Source organism: Haliotis rubra, unplaced genomic scaffold (genome assembly GCF_003918875.1).
Source record: "Haliotis rubra isolate DU_JTF1 unplaced genomic scaffold, ASM391887v1 Scf143, whole genome shotgun sequence".
NCBI classification, from domain to species: Eukaryota; Metazoa; Mollusca; class Gastropoda; order Lepetellida; family Haliotidae; genus Haliotis; species Haliotis rubra.
The window spans coordinates 146208-167632 of record NW_025765370.1 but is presented as its reverse complement, the minus strand read 5'-3'; the positions used below and the strand labels follow the sequence as shown (position 1 = coordinate 167632).

The 21425-nt window shown below is 43.1% G+C and overlaps 2 protein-coding genes across 2 annotated transcripts in view; one reads left to right on the top strand and one right to left on the bottom strand.

The window, feature by feature from the left end:
- The window catches only part of LOC124269257 (RING finger protein 17-like), an 89837-nt gene extending 79386 nt beyond the window's left edge, over positions 1-10451 (bottom strand). The window contains exons 1-4 of the mRNA XM_046704268.1: positions 10297-10451; positions 8512-8630; positions 2560-2663; positions 1000-1070 (exon numbers count right to left, since the gene is read on the bottom strand). Coding sequence (XP_046560224.1) covers positions 1000-1070; positions 2560-2663; positions 8512-8630; positions 10297-10354 — 352 coding nt within the window. The 5' untranslated portion in view covers positions 10355-10451. The remainder of the gene's footprint in view (positions 1-999; positions 1071-2559; positions 2664-8511; positions 8631-10296) is intronic.
- A 2292-nt stretch (positions 10452-12743) lies between these two features.
- Positions 12744-19864, top strand: LOC124269203. Its single transcript, XM_046704215.1, has 5 exons — positions 12744-13071; positions 14138-14712; positions 16039-16408; positions 16782-17281; positions 17590-19864. The coding sequence occupies exons 1-5, from the start codon at positions 12858-12860 to the stop codon at positions 19297-19299; spliced, it is 3369 nt and encodes a 1122-aa protein (XP_046560171.1). The 5' UTR covers positions 12744-12857; the 3' UTR covers positions 19300-19864.
- The last annotated feature ends 1561 nt before the right edge of the window (positions 19865-21425 follow it).

Here is a 21425-nt window from a genome sequence, read left to right as displayed (position 1 = left end):
CAACAAGCATGGGTTGCTGAAGATAAATTCTAACCCGGATCTTCATGGGTATAATTATAGCAGAATTAATGAAAACTATTTGGCAGACCAGAGCCATGCTTCAAACAGAATGTTACTCCCATTCTTTTTCAGAGGTTTACAACAGTAAACAGTGCTGAGATCTCTGCATGGAACAGGATGCTGGCTAATAAATACATGGAATGACTTTTACTATGACAGAAATTTTCAAATACTTCGAATTATCCAAAATTTGTTGCTACCATTTATTTAACAAATAATATGGCATCAAAATCACCACTGATTTGGTCACCATGGAGACTGAAATTTACAACTGGCAGCCAATACTTTTTAAAACAGATGACACTCAGGAAACTTTGCAAACATTTTCAGAATACACATGCTATAACAGAATTATACACCAGTGACCCTAATCTGAAAGGTGGCTCTGTAAATTTTACATTGGCGCTAACATTTCATTTATCTGCTTGTACTGAGTGAAAAGAATGGCCATAAATCGGTTTGAACTTGTTCCAGCAATATTCCAGCAAGAGACACTAGAAATGGCCTTCACACATTGTACACATGTTGAAAACAAAACCCAGGTCTTTGGTGTGACAAGCTAACACATTAACCACTAGGCTACCCCACCAAAGCTACTAGAGTGAGTGAGTGAGTTTAGTTTTACACCGCACTCAGCAATATTCCAGCTATATGGCAGCGGTCTGTAAATAATCAAGCCTGGACCAGACAATCCAGTAATCAACAGGATGAGCATCAATCTGCGCAATTGGGAACCGATATCATGTGTCAACCAAGCCAGCGAGCCTGACCACCGATCCCGTTAGTCGCCTCTTACAACAAGCATGGGTTACTGAAGGTTCATTCTAACCCGGACCTTCACGGGTGCAAAGCCGCTAGATGACACAAGTCAGCAATTAGTGTCAAACTGAAGCAGAGACTTCCCATAATGATAAGAAACTATGTGACTGTCTGACGTACCTTTTGCCTCTGCCACAGCAGTCTTCCTGTTGACAGAAGCCATACCAGCTGCCGTCATCCTACTCAGCTCCCTGTTCATTCAGGAATGACAAGTTACATAATGACAAACAGCATCATGTCCTTGTAGACAAAATTAGTAATTTTTCAGAATTAGAAACACCTTCTACTTACAGCAATGATTCAGAATAAACATAAAACCATCACATGGTTGTTACAAGAAACATATTCAACACTGTTTGATGCATTCTCATCCCACACAGGTTACTTGTCATATCTTCCTACGAACCTCTGTTCTAATACGGCCATATTTCCCAGTTCTCGTAAAATCCCCTAGCAGCCAAAAATTGCAACAGGAATTGTCTCCCTTCTTTCTATCTAATCAGAACACGTTTTACATCGACTTAGATCCAACTTGACTAATGCAAGCAAATATGGGGCCACAAATATCCCTCCTCTGCTGGGAACTTGTGTTGATGTGACACGCAAGACATTTAATGGCTAGCTTGTTCGTGAAGATGCCATTGATCAGCCATTACATGAGTTCTGTCCAGAAGAAATGTTTGCGCATCGTGCAGGGGAAGAGGTTCTAGTTTTCCCGAAGCATACGGAAATTACCGAGACCTTGAGAATGATCACTTTTGATTGCACAACTAAATTTGATTGCTACCAATCACAAATCCTGAAAACTCGCACCATGAAAGGGCTGTATTAGAACAGAGGTTCGTGTAAGATATGACAAGTAACCTCTGTGGGAAGAGAATGTGTTTGATGGTGCCTTTCGTAATATTACAGAAATATAATCACAACACAGGACAAAATCCTCAATAGCCTCCGCCAGCCTGGCAAGATCATAATTATGGACAATTAATCTTTCTGTGGAAATATGATTGTAAATTGTCCTTCCTTGCATAATACAATGATTCATGGAAAAAATACAAGGTCTGGCATCAAACAAAAACCTAAAAATCATTTGAAGCTGTTTCTTAGTAAAAGCAGAAGATGTTTCTTAGTAACAGCAGAAGATATTTTAATTATAAGTCCAGAATATTGAAAGGCACCTGTTCAGCACTTGCTTGAGGTGTATGCTTAGTTTCATAAAGATATATAAAATTGTTTATGAGTTCTTCTGAAATCGATCAGAGTTTTACAAGATTTTTCTGACTGAGTGAATGAGTTTAGTTTTACACTGCTTTTCGCAATATTTCAGCAATATCATTGCAGGGGACACCAGAAATGGGCTTCAAACATTGCACCAATATGGGGAATCGAACCTGGGTCTTCAACATGATGAGTGAACACTTTAACCATTAAGCTACCCCACCTCCCCTTTTCACTACTGATCATGTCCACATGATCAGACATCTTACAGTGGTAGCATTTTACAGTTAATAGCCTCAAAGATCCCCACTACAGGAAACATGGTACAAGAATCACCGATAGTTTATATGATCTGGTGATTTACAGTTGACACAATTATCTGTACTTGTTTTAAGGAACACTTTGATTGTAAATCATTTCACTTTTTTCCACAGAACTAGTGATGTGGTGTCTAGTACTCACTGTTCCAGCAAAGCCTTCTGGCTGCAGATCAGGTACCCTGACAGGTAGTAATGGCTGGGGAGGTGCCGCACACCTGTCTCCCCTTGGGGCAGGTCGGTAACATCCTACAGCAACAAATACATGACACTGGTAACATCCTACAGCAACAAGTACATGACACACTGATAACATAACATCCTACAGCAACAAATACACGACACTGGTAACACCCTACAGCAACAAATACAGCAAACAATACATGACACTGGTAACACCCTACAGCAACAAATACACGACACTGGTAACACCCTACAGCAACAAATACACGACACTGGTAACATCCTACAGCAACAAATACACGACACTGGTAACATCCTACAGCAACAAATACACGACACTGGTAACATCCTACAGCAACAAATATACGACACTGGTAACACCCACAGCAACAAATACACGACACTGGTAACATCCTACAGCAACAAATACACGACACTGGTAACACCCTACAGCAACAAATACACGACACTGGTAACACCCTACAGCAACAAATACATGACACTGGTAACATCCTACAGCAACAAATACACAACACTGGTAACATCCTACAGCAACAAATATACAACATTGGTAACATCCTACAGCAACAAATACACGACACTGGTAACATCCTACAGCAACAAATACACGACACTGGTAACATCCTACAGCAACAAATATATGACACTGGTAACATCCTACAGCAACAAATATACAACACTGGTAACATCCTACAGCAACAAATACACAACACTGGTAACATCCTACAGCAACAAATACACGACACTGGTAACATCCTACGGCAACAAATACACGACACTGGTAATATCCTTCAGTAACAACTACACAATACTGGTAGCATGCTGATTAACACAGACTCCCAAATACCGAAGTCTCGGGAAGAGGGAAAAAACTTTTAGCATACAAAAATCCCCTGAATAGCGAAAAGTGTTGCCAAACATGTGTTGGCTCACTATTACACTAACCTGGTCACGTGACATGCGGCTCGAAGAGAGGCATACCAAACATGACCCAAACAGTGGGGGTGTGGGGTGGGGTGGGTGGTGTGTGTGTGTGTGGTGTGTGTGGGAAGTGGGGGTGTTTTGGTACCAATTCCGATCACAAGACAGGTTAATAGCATATGACTGGTTATAGCGTTCAAAACCGGCCCCGCCCTCTCTTGCCTTTAAGTGAAGAGGACGTAAGGGACGTATGTACACCCAAACCAACCCGAAAGGGTGGTAAGGCTTATACGATGTAGTGATATGAACCATATCGACATTGAACACAGAACCGATACCAATGACCAGTTACTAACTTGGCCAGGGTGGCAGGACACTCTCCACTGGAGAGAACCAAAAGACCGAACCGAGCACGATCCTTAGAATGCGTGTCAAGTCGATAATGAAAGCGTTCTGCCGGCTCCAAAGAGCGACAGAACCGATATCTTTATTGAGCAGTGCCGCTGTGTACTGTCAACAAAGCGGCATCTGCCCTACCCAGCCTGCCTTCAACCCCTCGGGCGAAGGTAAACCTTAGCATTGTAAGCAACAATTACGGAAACAAGCCAACGAGATAAAGTCCGCTTGCTAGCAGACTCCCCAGTCTTCCCGCCACCAAACAGAACACATGGGTACCCGTACGGATCCCTTTCGTTCGTTTGTTATAGTCACTCCAATGGGTGAGCAATTGAAAGATCTATAACAAGCAATGTCACTAAAGTGACATAATCCCCCGCCGCAAATTATCAAATCAAACTTATAAAGTAATGAAAGTTTAAGTTAAATGTCAACAAAAACATGACCAGTCAACCTCTCTTGATGTCTTGCTCTTTAGGTGTTCAAACACACATGTTTTCAAGACTGACTTTGACATGAACGTCATAGTGTATGAAATATGCAAAAATAGTACTAAAGAAATTGCTTTTTGAAAAACATTTGAGGCAAGTCTTGAAAGTCTTTGAAGAAGATCCAGTGAACTGTTTTTGAAATATCTTGCTGACAATTCAGGTTAACATGCTGAAATCTTCAAAGTGTCTCTGTGACCTTGAAAATTAAGTGAAGGTCACCAAATTCGACTGGGCCCTGCGCCTTCCCTAGATAAAGCTTTGTATTGAATATGAAGAAAATCCAGTGAACGGTTCTTGAGATAGCTTAACATGCAGGTTTACATGCTGAAATCTTCAAAGTGTCTCTGTGACCTTGAAAATTAGGTAAAGGTCACCAAAATCGACATGGCCCTGCGCCTTCCCTAGATAAAGCTTGGTTTCAAATATGAAGAAAATCCAGTGAACGGTTCTTGAATAGCTTAACATGCAGGTTTACATGCTGAAATCATCAAAGTGTCGCCATGACCTTGAAAATTATGTGAAGGTCACCAAAATCAACTGGGCCCTGCGCCTTCCCTAGAAAAAGCTTTGCATTGAATATGAAGAAAATCCAGTGAACGGTTCTTGAGATAGCTTAACATGCAGGTAAAAGATTAAAGTCCCCTTGTGACCTTGAAATTAAGGTCAAGGTCACCAAACCTGACTTGGGCCTTTCTTATACTGTGATGAACCTAGGTACCAATTATGAAAAGAATCTAGTGAATGGTTCTTAGGATATTCCAATTCGTACGTACGGACGGACGGACGAACAGAGCGTAATACTATATTCCCCGCTTCGTGCTAAACACGCGGCGAGGAATAACAACCCAACGAGATAAAATCCGCTTGCTAGCAGAGTCCCCAATCTTCACTCCACCAAACAGAACACATGGGTACCCGTACAGATCCCTTTCGTTCGTTTGTTATAGTCACTCCAACGGGTGAGCAATCGAAAGATTGGTCCCCGGTGTGGAAGGCTGGGTAAGGGGTGTTAGTTCGATATGAGCAGTCACTCGGAAAGCGATGTAGAACTGAGAGTGGTAGGTATCTGGGAGGCGAATACGGACATGAACAGTATAAATACTGTCAGTGTCGGGTCAGTGGGTATCGCATGGATGTACCCGACCCTTCTACCAGAGCTCACCACCACAAGTAAAGCCGTCTTCCACGTCAACAAGTGAAGTGAGAGAGACGATATACTTGAAAAGTCTCGGCCAGACGGCCAATTGAGGATAATTGGCAATTTCAAGGTGGGCTGGGTAGCCGCTGAGGTGGTCGAACCCTGTTCATGCCAGCTATGAAGCGCTGAACGAGAGGGTGCTGGCTAGGCAGAGCACCATCAACGAGGTGTGAAACGTGGAAATAGCCATGGAGTACCCCGGGAATTGTGGAGGTCAAAAGGCTCTCAACCAAAATCGAACACCAACCTGACTGCTGTCAATTCCAGCACATTGATGTGCAGGTTGTGACTTCGTCGTCAAGAGACCGCAGGTCGCCCAGAACATCGCACCAACCCGGGAGGGATGTATCTGGCTGGACTGAGAACGACGGTGTCTCCAGGAGGAGTCGCTCGAATAGATGCCTGACGTTTGTCCATCTGACTGCGTGAGGTTGACAATTCAGCACAGTTTCGTAAGAGTGACCAAGACTGATCGTGAGGTTCCCAGACTCAACTGTTATTCTAAAACCCTGATGAGCCAGTCGCCTAGGTACGGGTGACAACACCGGCACTAGCTGCGATCTGGCTATCTGGGCTGTAATAAACCTCAATTTGGTGAACACCCTTGGCGCCGTAATGTAGCCTAAGGGGAGCACACAAAACTGGTAGCACGTACCTTTGAAGAAGAACCGAAGGTAAATCTTGAAATCAGGGTGCAATTGAACAAGGAGGTACGCGACCTCGAGGTCGATTGACGTGCGCCAATCCCCTGTCTCAACAGATGAGATCACTGAGCGCAGTGTCTCCATCTTGAAGGACAGTACCTCTATTAACTTGTTCAGCTCTCAGATGAGAATGGGTCTGAACATTCCGTTCTTAATGGCAACAAGGAAATAAATGGAGTCAAACCCCACATTTTCGTGACCATTGGAAACCACCTCGATGGTTGCCTTGCCCAGCAGAGACTGGACCTCGGCACAGAGTATTTTCGTCGTCTCCCCGGAAGCCGACACTGGCATGTGTCACACTTCTACTGGGGTTTGTAGCAGAATACAGTAAACCCCTGCAGTTGGCAACATAACATTTGCCGGTGCCTGGGCACCTGAGGGATTAACAAGAAGCTCAACAGACTTCCGTATTCCTCGAAACAGTCCCGGGCGCCATAGGCCCATAACCGCACTCATCATAAGGCTGGCACAGCTACAATGCAGTCCCTAGCCAGATGAGAGTTGACCTCCGTTAGATGCCGCCCAGAGTCGCTGATGAAAAATCACCGGGGCTCTTTCCCCTTTCCACCAGCTCCTTCAGCAGAGCTGAGAGATGCGCCGAGTGGAGCATACAGCTCGTTGAGCTGTTAAGGGGAAAGAATGGCAGACTGACGGTAGAGTGTGAGGCCTTGTCCCGGAGGCCTTGTCCCGGATGCCTTGCTGGAAGCAGGCTTCCCCCTGGCAGGTGAACTCCAACGGTTCGGGTATTCGACATGGACAACACCTGAAGCAACACAGCCGCAATTCTATCTCGCACTTGCCCCAAGGCTGAACCTACTCAGTGTTAAGTTCAGAGTAGCGAAAAGAGCCGAAGCTCAAATCGACTTGTCCACTGTACAAGCCTGAACCCTGGTTCTGAGGCACATGGGAGAAGCCTGATAAATCAAGGTATCCCAAGCACTCAGACAGACCTCGGAGCGTCGAGGTGACCGACACACCCAGCACACTCGATAGCTTCTTGGTCAAGGGGTCGATAGACATCAGGCCGAGACCTGAACTACCGGCGCTGGAAATCGGTGCCCTACCAGTGACGAAGCCCAGGTCGGTGCTACTCACGGGACGGGGTTCAGAGCATCCACGGAGCCAAAGCTCGGCGGTTCTAGACCGAAACCCCGATCCCGCGACACATAGGAGTAGCCTGATAAATCAGGGTTCCCCCCGTACTGTCTCCAAAAGTGCACTGAGCATATAGACAAACGTAGCCTCAGAGCTCCAGATAAGATTTAGCTCATGTGGGTACTGTACCCACTGTATTTTTTGGGAGTTGGTATTATGAATGTTGAGTGGGTATTTCTTTTTCTGTTACCAAGTGCTTTCACATATGTGCGTATTTCAGTCATTTTACTCACCTAAGTATATGCCATTGAGTAAGTTTACGCAGGCATGTTTCCCGGCGATCAAGTTCAAACATGCACAATAATATAACAGGACGAATTCTGACACAGTCATCAGTAAAACATAATACAGAATACTATTATTTAACCCAAAGAAATATATCCTAGCATTGTGTAATTTTAATAACAGTTTTTATGTAAAATATATATAACCAACACTAAGGTTATATGGACCCTCATGAACGTGGTAAGCAGAAGTTGTACGCACATGGAATGGGGTAAAATACGGAAGCCATTTAAATTCACACATTTTTACCGATGTTACTGTAAACTAGCAGTCAATGGAAAACGAGGCGGTAATCAAAACCAACTTAATTATAATGGAAATGATTTCATAAAAAATCACTCAGCCTATACTGACAGTACAACATTTGTCCTATACTAACAGTACAACTTGATAACAATCGATGTCTTTTTCATTACACAAGCGTATTTTTATAAATATATTCCGTACACATTTGTTTTAAACTTTTTGTGTATCTAACATTTTAAATGCGTAATTGGTACGCAACAATTATTTTTCAATGCTTAATTGGAAATTTTCTATGCGTATTTTACCTGGATAGGCAGCTTATCTGGGCCTCTGCGGATGTCACGGCGGCTTAGCTGATTGGCTACTGTGAGGATGCGGAACCAGCCAAGGGAGGTAATAAAATCATCGGGCCAAGCCCTGGATGCATCCAGGGTATAGTGGAGAGTGATCGTAACGTATACCCTGGAGATTATCGAGGATGAAGTTTTACCTACCTTGCATGTCGGACAAGTGATGCTCTTCTTGCCGTCACGGGCCAACTTCAAGAGGCAAGACTCACAAAATGTATGGGAACACTTCAGCAGCAAGGGCTGGCGTGAAATACCTCGATGATCTAAAACAGACAGAATGTAAACAACTAATTGAGCTGAACACAAGTATCTACCTTGGCTTTCCTTGTCAGTTCAGTTAATGCAATTTTAAAGAGAGAAAGTACTGGATCTGTTTCCCTCAAGAAGCTGCAAAGTAACTATAAGCTCTGAAGACTATGCGATATTCATAAAAATGAAATCCCAAAATTAATAACTTTGGAAATTCTGTTTCGTATTGTTGTGTTTGTTAAACCAAGACAAAACAACAACTGATGCAGTTTCCGGACTCGTTAATCTGCATTGTAAATAACATACATGGGTTCAAGTCTCAAAAGGAAGTAGTCGAATCCTGTTTAACCTGGACATTTTGGTTACACTCGGAAATCGTCCGGATAGCGAGGCAAGAGATTAACAATGAATACACTTAGCTATGTGGTAAACAGTACTGACGTGACATATGCACATGCACATGCGCAGAGATCTTTCCGCCTGGATAACAGGATCATTTTTTCAATGGAAATCTATGGGAATGGTTTGAAAATTCTCTGTCCGGGTCCGGAAGCTTGGGGTCCGGCTAAACAAGTACAATTACAGAAAGTAAGTTTCGTTTCATCTTAAAATCATCCAGAAGGCAGGGTTTCCAGATATAAGGGGTCCGAGTAAACGGGGTTTGACTGAATCCTTTCTGTCTTGATCGTAACTGTTTCGTTGGTACAATGTTATGGTTGTGTTCTGTTATAGCCACTGAAGGGGTTGTTGTCGGTACAGGTACTGCTGATGTGTACTCCAGGTACATTTCTGTATACAGAAAAGTACCCAAATGGTACCCTTAACTGTGGATGAGTCCATATTCCACAACCCAAAACCAAAACGGTATGTAGTAATTCCTGTACAACTTATTGCAAGTGGTGTTGTGCATCGCAAACTATTTGTTACTGTGTGTGGTCATTTCTTATGTAAAGCTATCAAATGTATCTAATACAACAGTATGAGAGTTCTGGTCAAGAAAACAGCGCAATGCAGAATGGATCGGTCCTTGGGTAAGTTTCTGCTTTCAGATTTTGGCTTGGGTACATATCTGCAGAGCTTTTGTGGTGGAATAGATCAATTACTGAGCTCTGACTATCGATTGGCAAATTGTCAGCGATAACCAGCACTAATATCTATTTATGCTTATGGTTCCCATCATGAATCAGAGAGAGCAAACAACAGCCCAAAACAATTAATAATCCATGCAATGTTCCATACTAAAAATATTGAGTACTGTGTGGTATGTGTCATATGTGTTCAAACATTACATACAGAGCATATTTGAAAACCCTAATAAAACATCCAAAATTAGCTATAATCAAGAGATATGCAACTATGCTAAATATTTACGACATCCAACAATACTGAACGCAGGCACGAAAATAGGAGTCGACTGCTTGAGAAACAGAAATATTTCACTCATTTATAAGCTGTCAACGAACTTACATTCCACAGTGTACCTAATTTATTGACAAAATATTGTGTAGTTTGTAGTAAGGTAACCAGCACATCCATATGTCACAAATGGCATTGCCTTATGTGCTGAAGAAACGTGTGTCAAAGTGTTTGTTTATCATCAGGCGGGACCGTAATAGTTCAGCAAAATGGCTGGCACAGCAGCCGACACGACAGAGGAGGATAAAACTTGCGACTGCACACCTCGAAACTTAACAGCAAACGTGTGCTGACATCTCGGACAAGATGCTCCCTTTTGCATATTGTCTCAATACTTCAAGCTGCCATCAAAACGATTCATCTTTTCTGCATGAACTGTCTGTAAGTTCTCTGACCATTTGCTTTCCTTCGCATGTGGTTGAGTGGCAAAACTCACGTGACGTCAACTTGATCGCTCATTGGTTAAAATAGAATCAACGTCAATATTTTATTTTTGCAGTTCTACAAGACTAGTGGTGTTATTTAATTACTTATAAAACTGTAATTCATAAACTATTCTTTCAAGAATATATCTTTCTTGATATCTAGATATAAAGAAATTGGAATTTATAGCTTTGATGTAGGATCATATATTGCGCCGTCCCGGTATAATCACAGTAAAAGCGTAAACATCACAATCTGTATACCCATGTATAAAATCTAACTCGGGTATCAGGAGTGATGAGGCGAACGCTAAAGGTAAAAAAGAAAATGATCCTAGGGCATTGGGGCGTCACGTCAAAGATCTTAAATCCTGCGCGTTAAATTCTTTTTCACAATAAACAATATGGGATATGTTGTTGTTCTTTAGATATCACTTGACATATGAAGCTAACTGTTGCTTGACAACTGACATTGTATTAATGAGCAGAGTTTAATCGGGTTGGTGTCGAACATTCTGCAAATACATCTTCATCTCACACAGACTCGTTTGTTATCAACGAAGATATTGAAAGAAGTGTGTGCAAGAGAGATACACGTTGCTAAAATAAGTGTAATCATTTAGACAGGACGTTAGCCCCATTTCACCTCGCCTGCATCAACTGCAATAACTCGTGTCAAACTGTAATTTTATTTAGGTACCGTCATTTTAAAAGATACAGCTGATAGTTATTAACAATTGTAAACCAAAATTCACCGTGTTCGTTAATCTGATTAGTTGAAAAACATGATCGAATGGTATTCGATTCCCGGAAACTCGCTGCGTACTAATACATACAAACATCGATCACACGATTGTTACGTCGTCAGCTGTGATGACGTCATTCAAATCATATTGTGACATAAAGTCTGAATGACGTCACATATGAGCAGTTCCAGATAATGAGAGACAGCCGAAACGGCCGGCTGATGACATTTCACTGCTGTACCCGTACTCGATGTCAATGAGTGCAGACACAAAAACGTGTGTGGACCTGTTGGTTTAATTTTGTGCTTACAATGTGGATACACATCATGTGTTGGCCAATTTCCGGGTGTTATTGAGTATTTGAAACACGGGAATTCATTTTGAACCGACGGCTGACGCACGGGAATATAAGATAAGATAAGATAAGATAAACTTTATTGTCCCGCAGGGGAAATTTGTCTTGCATTCAAAGAGCCAATAGAAGCATATAACAACAAATAATTTAAAGTATATATACACAATGCCAAGCTAATCAGAATATAATGTTGAGTTATAACATAATCAAAGTTCATGATATAGATCTAATAATCACTCTTACAATTTTGGAGGAAGATTTAGAAGTTTTATGCTATATGGGACAAATGATTTTGAAGTTCTATTAGTTTTGTAATGCATGATTTTGAAACGGCGACCAGAAGGCAGAAGTTCATAACATTCATTTAAAAAGTGTGATGGATCCGATTGAATGGCTAGAGCTTTCTTCTTAACTTTTGACTCATACTGAAGAGATAGAGGTTCGAAATTTAAGCCACAATTTTGCTGGATATGTTTACAATTTTGTTTTTCTGTGTAAGAGGACGATTGCCATACCAGGCATGAAAGCAGAAAGTTAAAATACTATTAATGAATGTTTGGAAGAATAATTTTAAGATATTAGTGTCTACATTAAATGATCGCAATTTTCGCAGAAAAAAAGCCTCTGTTGTGCTTTCCTATGTACAGGATGTGAATTTGATTTCCATGGAAGTTTATTTTCAATGATAGTACCGAGATATTTATACTCTTCTACTGTTTCTACTTCCTGTCCATCAATACACACAGGTTTCAGTTTGTTTTTGGGGTTTTTTTTGCTTCGGAAGTCAATTATCATTTCCTTTGTTTTGTTTATGTTCAGGGAGAGGAATTTATCTTTGCACCATGAAGTAAACGCATCAATATTTCTCCTATACTCTAACACCGATTGACGAATAAACCCAACCAAAGCGGCATCATCAGCAATTTTGAAATTCAAACAGGAGGATAAATGAGATATACAGTCATTTGTATAGAGTGTGAAGAGGACATTTGAAACTTCCGGCTGACGCCGGAAATTGGCCAACACATGATGTTTATCTCCTAAATATGTTCTTCACTTTCGTATCCAGTGTTCCTTGTAGTAAATTCTAAATAGACATCAATGAATGGAAGCACATGCAAGAAATGAATGCGGTAGATACTTGTGACGTCATAACATGATGACGTAATACGACAACGCTTGCGTCATTTGACATGTTCCATGACAACGCGCCACACACGGTTGTTGGAAGTTCATAACATGGGTTAAATTCTGCATACAGTTCTGATCTTGGCAAAACATTCCCTTGGTCAATCGTCGGCGATGGCAGAACGAGCTCTGATACCAAATCCAGAAGATGAAATACCGTTTTCAAATGCACCGAACGATTTGCGGTTCCCTAAGGACAGTAAATGGGCGTGGATTGTCTGTGTATGTTCTTGGATGACTCAAGTCCTGATTTTGGGTATACTGCACGCATTTGGGGTTTTCTTTGTTGAGTTCATTGAAGACTTCAAGACAACAAAAGGAACGGCAGGTCTGTATGAAAAAAATGACCATACGTGACAAAACTATACATTTTCCAGGGATTCCTTTCGTCTCTTTTGTAAGCTGTCCTTGTACATGAGCTAACGTTTATAAATATTCATAAATGCGTTTTAGTCGAAAGATTCACGGCTGCGCGGCTGCTCAGTTCATTTCAACCCGTTTCACGAGTTTCAATAATGGTCATTTAATAAAATTCAGGGGGGAGGGATGCGGAAACCCCAACCCCTCTGGATCTGCCTATGGTCTGTAATTAATCAAGGCTGGACCTGACAAACTTAATTAATATGCTGGGCATGGAAATGGTTACGACGACGTCCGTGAACAAAGTCAGCAAGCCTGACCACTTGATCAGACAACAATGCACATGGGTTGCTTAGGCCAAAGACACCGAGCTTCACGAGTCAAGTGAAATGTAGTTGATGGTGTTCAGGGGTGGAAATAACTTTAAAATTGATAGTGTACTCCCGTACAGTGGCACATGTAAAATCACTTGCCCTGATAATTTTCCCACTATACCGACCGTTTTTCTTGCTGATTTTTTAAATAAACAACATAATTAACATTGGTAAGTCAACTGGAAACCGGTACAGTGTGATATACAAATTTGCTTGCCCGACAGAAAAAAACCCACTGGACTCGGACGTCGGGCAATGGGGTATTTCCACCCCTGGTGTTGTTACACTTTCATGTGTGGTACTTGGGGCGGTAGAGTGACCTGGTGGTTAAAGCGTTTGCTAATCACACCGAAGACCCGGGTTCGATTCCCTAAACGAGTACAATATGTGAAGCCTATTTTTGGTGTCCCCTGTCGTGGTATTGCTGGAATATTGCTAAAGGCGGTGTAAAATTAAACCCACTCACCTACTCACTCACTGTGTGGTACTTGTAGAAGTAGACTTAACCTTGTATATTTTTCATTATACATTATTTTGCAATTGATCAATTGCTTGCGTTTTGGCAGGAACGTTTCAGCTGTAGATCGGATTTTCCCAAGCGAAAGACAAAGAACCGTACATAAATGTATCTGCCAACCTAATTCCTATTTCTATCCGCAGCATGGGTAGGATCTGTGGCCTATGGTCTGTCCATGGCGGTTGGACCCTTCGTCAGCATGCTGGTCGAGAAATTCGGCCGAAGACCAGTGATGATGGCCGGGGGAACACTATGCGCCGTCGCCATCTTGTCCTCCTCCTTCGTCACCTCCTTCTCCACCCTCTTCTTCTCTTTCTCCGTTATCTATGGCATTGGAGCTGGCATGGCAATTACCCCGACCATGACGATCGGGCAAGAATACTTTGACAAGTACGCCAGTATCTCAGTGGGCATCATGACAGCCGGAAGCTCCACAGGAACTCTCATCACAGCTCCTCTAGCCCAGGCACTGGTCAGGTCCATCGGTTGGAGGAACACCTTCAGGTTCTTCTCGGGAACGTGTACCCTGACTGTCCTCTGCAACATCCTCATCCGGCCGATTAATGGGAGACAGAAGACGCCGATCCAGAAAATCCGAGCGTCCCCTTTGAGGAGGCTGATGGAGGAACTGAAGCTATGGAAGAACAGGGTGTTTGTTGTGTGGACCGCTGCAGTCACCTGTGTCATGTTCGGGTATTACATACCCTATGTCCATCTTGTGAGTATCTGTGGGACAGGTTAGATAATCCACGATTGATTATCATCACTTTATGATGTGACTTGTTTTAGTTGTGGTAGTCATGAGTGGGACGTGGTTACAGACTTGATTATATAGGATTGTAATACTATGGTTCGGTCTTAATTTTCATTGAAGGTTTGTGTTTTGACAAATACGTTGTCTGGCATGTTCTGCCTAGAATATTGTTTATAATACTGTATGTGACACGCTGACATTGTCGGAGCATAGGTGGCCCAGTCTGACTCCACTATTCGCTTTGCAGAGTTGCGTCCCTTAGGTTCCCATACCTGGTTGTGGGTTTGAATCCCCGTTCGCCCAGTTATGTTGTCAGCACCTTACCCGTGGTTTTGGGTCTCACGCCAGTGACCTGCATCACTTGCGCCTCCTTTCCCCTCACACAACCTGATATAACTGTAATACTGTTTAAAGCGGCGATAAACCCAATTCACTCGTTTTGATCAGAGGCCCGCTTCAATAGTCCAGTAATATTAACACCTATATGTAAATGTCACATTAGACCGCCTCCGTGGTCAAGTGGATGGAGCGTCATACCAACGACTTTAAAGGGGTACTTTTGTTACCTTGCCTGGGGCTCGGCAGGAAAGGAATAAGCCAGTGACTAGTCACGGCTCTGATTCCGTAATTGTGACTGAGTGGGCTATACATGTGAAACTGCCACATGTTGTCTTTGTGGGATGTCATTAGAAAACAGATATTAGTCTGAGCTAGTACAAGGTGCTCCACGAACGCACGCATGCCGATATGTATTGTTAGTCTAATCCCGACGCTAAGCCTCACTTTAAGTCAAATTGGTATAGGGGCTGTGCGGTAGCCTAGTGGTTAAAGCGTTTGCTCGTCACGCCGAAGACCCGGGTTCAATTTCTCACAGGGTATAATTTTGTTCACTAGTCACAATGGAGCCCTTCGGGCTCAGGGAACAGAAACAAACATAGAGGGTACATCAACCCATGGGCTCTGAGGGACCAGTGAACAACGTATTTATCTTACCGAATACCTCAATGTTAATTTTGAACTGTTTGAAGCACGGGTATCTGATTCTTATAAGGAGTACCTGAGTGAGGCAATTAGCCAATACAGACAACAGCCAAAACACTACTAACACGATGTATCAAATGAATTCCCACAGTTCGGCATTCCCAGCGGGTAACATAGAAAATGTTACTCGCTTGTGAGCGGGGTACATTGATTGGCTCAGCCAATCAGAAAACGACAATTCTGTGCGAGGTAAGATAAATGTATTTTAATCTATAAGCAGGAATGGTGTGATAACCTTCAAACTTTCAGGTATCCTACGCAGTAGACAACGGTATCTCACAAGAACAGGGTTCCATGTTGGTCATGATCCTGGGAGCAGTCACGGCAACCGGCAGGATTCTGTTCGGCAAGATCGTCCAATATGGCTTCCTCGACCGCGTGCACATGCATCAGCTTTCTATGGTGATAACTGGTGCGGGGACAATGTTGCTGCCGCTGATCACGTCGTTTGGAGGCCTGGCTGCCTACGTGATCGTTATCGGCCTCGTAGACGGTTGCTACGTCGTTCTGCTGCCGCTGTTGACGTGTTCACTGGTGGGCTCTGACAAGGCAGTTTTGGCGTGGGGCTTTCTGATTGGAACCTCATCTATCACATTCACATTAGGACCACCCGTTGCAGGTAACGTGTTGCAGAGTTGTTCTTGAGATAAATATAATAACTACTGAATAAAACTGTATGTCTGTCTGTCTGTCTATTAGGTAACGTCCCACATGTCGTTCTTCCCTTTTACTGTCAAAATCGTTCAACCACACACTCGCCCACTTCTGCAGTGAGGTGAGGTTAAGACCAGTACCAGTTACTACAATATATAAAATGTTGACGTTTTGAATGAAGAAGAAAATTGAAACCATGATCGTGGGTTCGAATCCATGACCCTTTTTGTCACCACCATATACAGATATATATTCACAGATATATAGTATACAGGCACATATTCACTACAATAATGTCGACACCACAGGTTACGTTCACCATATGTTCATCTTGACAGGTTTCATGTACGATGCGTTCGGCAGCTACAACGTCGCCTTCCACGTTGCCGGCATCCCAGTTCTGGCCGGAGCTCTAATCCTGTTCCTCATCCCCTGGGCGCAGCGAACATCCCAGTCCTCCAACATCATCAAGGTGATCAGCATGGCTCAAGTGCAGGATCAAGAGGAGGAATCCATAGTCGACTTCACCACCCTGTCGAAGTGTAGCTCGGTGTTCGACGTTGAAGACAGCCCCCCTGCTCAAGCGAACGCCGTGTCCCTCAACGACCTTGACCTTGATGCTCTGTACTTCAGTGACATCAACCAGGTGACAGTGGTGCCCAAGTCACCAGGAGGTCGGCGGGCTCTGAGGGAGGTGGACTTTGCCCTGTCGGCTCTCCATAAGAGTGACCAAGTTTTGTCCAAGATGCTCGGAGGGGGGCGTAAAGGTCATGTGCAACGTCGAGAAATTCCATCACAATCTACCACCATGCGCTCTCCAAGTAGCTCTGCCGCAAAGGTAGGTTTCACCTCAAAATGGCAGTTCTGTAAAGAATGGCACATGAATGACACCATTGTGTTAAGAAAGGTAAATAAAATGAACGTTCATGTTATCGTTATGTCAGTTCCTATACTTTAACTCAACTCCTTTGCACTGGCATGCTTGAATACATTTGCCATGAAACACGGAATGTTAACTTGAGTATTTTACATTTTCACGTTCCTTTCGATATATAATTTCCTTTGCTATGGAACTTTTACGTTAATGAGACAAAATCACTAAAAATGTCTGTTTAAATAATAGCAGATTATTTAATTCTTGTGCAGGGAAGTTTCCGAAAGAGCGATGTCATCAACATAACGTCAAGCTCCCCATCCAACAGAAGGACCAAGGCTAATTCCAGGGACAGCTCAGACAAGGCGGAGAAGCGTTTTGATGACGTAGGGGTTCAAGCCGATCTCATCTCAGTGGACAGTCAAAGAGTGTCACCTGCATACTCAAGAAGATCTGGGGTTGGTTCGGGCGCATCCATCAACCCATTTAATCCAACTGCAAGCGTTCTCTACCAAGCTATTCTAGCCCTGGAGCACCAACAGCAGCTTCAGAACGCATCTAACACAATGTCTGAAAGCGGCAGGGCTTCCATGACGAGTGGAAACCAACCCACGACTCCGCTTTTGGAAGAGTTTGTGATGGAACAGCTGGAGCGATTAAGGGACACGCTGAGAAGCCCGTCCAGACCAAGTGAGGAGGGATGCCCACAGTCAACAAGTAGCTGGATGCAGAGCATTTCCGGAGAACATCAGGATCAAGCTGGGAGATCATCTTACTTGTCTGCTACATCGTCCTCAAGAGGAAGCAACCAGTACGCTGGTGGTAACAAAGGCCAACATTCCATCAGAACAGAAGGGACACAGACGTGTCAGACTGATGAAGAGGGAAGAAAAAGACCAACATGCGTTTTATCCCCTCACCAACAACGATCCGCGACATCTGCACAGGGATCCTCAACAAATACCACAAATCAAGGGTTACGACAAGGAACAAGTCCTGTGGATATCCCGAGTACATCTGCTGTTCCGAACGAAGATCTGGAGGTGTTTTCAATGGATCCTCTGAGTCCGTATGGAACCCCACCAAAAGACATTCCGCGGATTCCACCTCCGCCGCCACCACAATCCCAGGTGGCAGAATCAATAGGTGTGCTGACCATTCCCCCCATACCTGAACTCTCCCCGAACAAGATAGTCAACACTGAAGGTGGGTGTATATTCACAATGGACCCCTTTGCTCCAGCAGCTGGGCCTTTGGCTTCATCGCAACTCTACCAAAGGGACAACATTACCTCTTCGCCTGCAGGTAAACAACCACCGCGAAACCCTTCTTCTGAAACGTTGAAAGTTGGTGACGGCTTTTTCAAAATGGACGACTACCATGGACCCTCAGCTTGTGCGTCAAGATTAGAAGAATCAAATGATGAGTTCCCTACGTCACAGCTGGATGATACTCTTGACGCAGCCGCTGACAACACTGGGACTATTCAAACTGGTCGCTTCACCGTTGACACCGTCACACTGTCAAATGATGATATAAACGACTTCATCCCCACTCTGCCGCCTCCACCTTCTGTCACGAGACCAATTTGCGGGTCGGCAAATCAAGAGGACTTTCAAGTGTACAGTTCCCACGCTAACGGGTTGGATCAGTCATGCAGTAACGGTCAATATAAAACTAATCTTGACCTAGACCTTCAGTCGTTGGACCAGCAGGCAGCAAAAGACATCGTTCAAGAAACTTCGAACAGTGCTGACATAATGTTTGACCTTGACCCTTTGACTCTCCCTGGCGAAACGTCAGCGACCACTGAGGATGTTGTAATTATCTCCCCTGATGACGTAATGTTCGATATGGACCACATTGACGCACCAGCTGACGGATTCGATCCAAATGAAATCGGTGACAATGAAAGAGGCCTGGCAGTAGACATAGCCCTTCTTCAAGGGAGACAATCTGGGGGATTCAATGTACAAAATTAACCAACATTGTGGTATTCTCACTGTAGTCTACCTGTCTGTCTCCACTAGATACATACAGACGCACAGGAATATGTACCAACATAATTAGCAGAATATCGGCTAAAAGTGGAATTCCACATAATGTTTCATGTAAAAAGACAAAAGCTGATAATTTGTGGTCAAAATCAGGTGAAAAGATGAAGGTGGCCCATAACGTCTCTGGTGTCGCAATGCATCGACAGAGTTAATTCCCTTAGGTGTTCCAGAAACTTGTGATCGTGGGTTCGTAACCCAGATACGTTCTGATTATGTTTCTAAATTTGTCTAAATGAGTTTCGTTTTACGCCGCTTATAGCAATATTCTAGCAATATCACTGCGGGAAACACCAGAAATGGGCTTCACATATTGCACACATACCAAACTCAATCATATAACAATAACAACATTTTGAAATGTATATCACCTATTACCATCAGTAGCCATGGCTCGCTTGTATCAATGCCAAAAATGCTATATAAGATGTTAGATCAGTGTAGGGTGAGATTTATGATTTAAAAAAAAGTGATGTGATTGTCTTTTTCCTTTTCTTGTAAAGGTATCTGCACTTATACTGGCGTTGTTTTCAACGTGTGCGCTACGTGTGTGGTGCCAGGCTGTGAAAAACCTTGTGTCAGCAACACAGGGTGTCATACTTGTGTCATAAACAGCTTGTTCGTGTGTGTCCAACTAAAAGTAAAGTAATGATACACATTTATTCATAATGTGAAATTATTATTATGAGTGTACGTTTTTTCCGGTTTTTTTCTTCAAACTGTGCACTCAAGGAACCACTAATTCTACCAGAAAAATGTATGTTGGTGCCGTTTCAGTATAATAATGTCAAAAACAAATGATGTTCGACTTTATTTCATTTTTCATTTCTTCAAACTGTTTTACACCTGTAATCTGCTACTGGGAATTAAACACATTTCACCATTTTGTGCGTAAAGGACACAAAACATGTCGAGAGAGAATTGCTTGGTTGCTTGGTTGCTTAGTTGGTTGTTCAACGCCGCACTCAGCAATATTCATGCTATATGGCGGCGGTCTGTAAATAATCAAGCCTGGACCAGACAATCCAGTGATCAACAGCATAAGCATCGATCTACGAATTGTGATACGATGACATGTGTCAACGAAGTCAGCGAGCCTGATCACCCGATCCCGTTGGCCGCCTCTTACGACAACCATGGGTTGCTGAAGATCAATTCTAACTCAGATCTTCACGGGTTAAGCGAGAATTAAAATATGGGGAACGACTGGGTTCAACGATGCAGTGAGTTGTGTGGATGTATTGTCGCTGCAAACAGTTTGGTCGTGGCATCACAGCTTCAGTTCCCGAAATGATGCAGGTATAGGACGTTAACCTCCTTGTTGAAACCCATGAATACGGGTTAAGCTGGGCCCCGTCTCGCATATCGCTTTGTCGAACGTTAGCGCGCGCAAAGGGAGCCGGGAACCAGCTTAGAATACGGGTATGATGTAGTGCTGGTATTGGCAAACAACTTGCGATACGATACATCACGATAGAAAATTTTAGTCTCGACGATATATTGCCAAAGTATTGTGCACTGAAGCTGCGATACGATACGAATCCCGATACTAAAATCTTTAATTCTAACACCAGCTATTAAACACCTTAAGATCAAAACAGAACCATTTTAAAGTTTTTCGTCAAATTCCGCCAGCGTTTTTCAATGTTCATTTGGAAATGAGATAATTAAGTTTATACACGGACTTTGTGAATGTCGCTACGTCTGACACAGTTCGTGACGCGAGAATTTCCGAGAAACGGATGAAGGGGAAAATAAGTATGCATATATTTTAATAATCAAGTCTTTCTTGACAGATATCGCGATTCGACAGTATTCAAAGTAAAACATCGATGTAACTTGGCCCATTTGAAGTATCGTATCGGGATATACGACAATGTAAAACTTTGTATCGATTCAGTGTATCGGCGGCCCGTGGATCGATGCATCGATGCGTATCGATGAATCGTCACACCACTAGTATAATGCCGACAAACCTAAAAACACAACCGGGGAGAACGGAGATTCGAACCCACAACCATAGGTTTCTGTTGAGCGCCAGACAATCAGCTGTG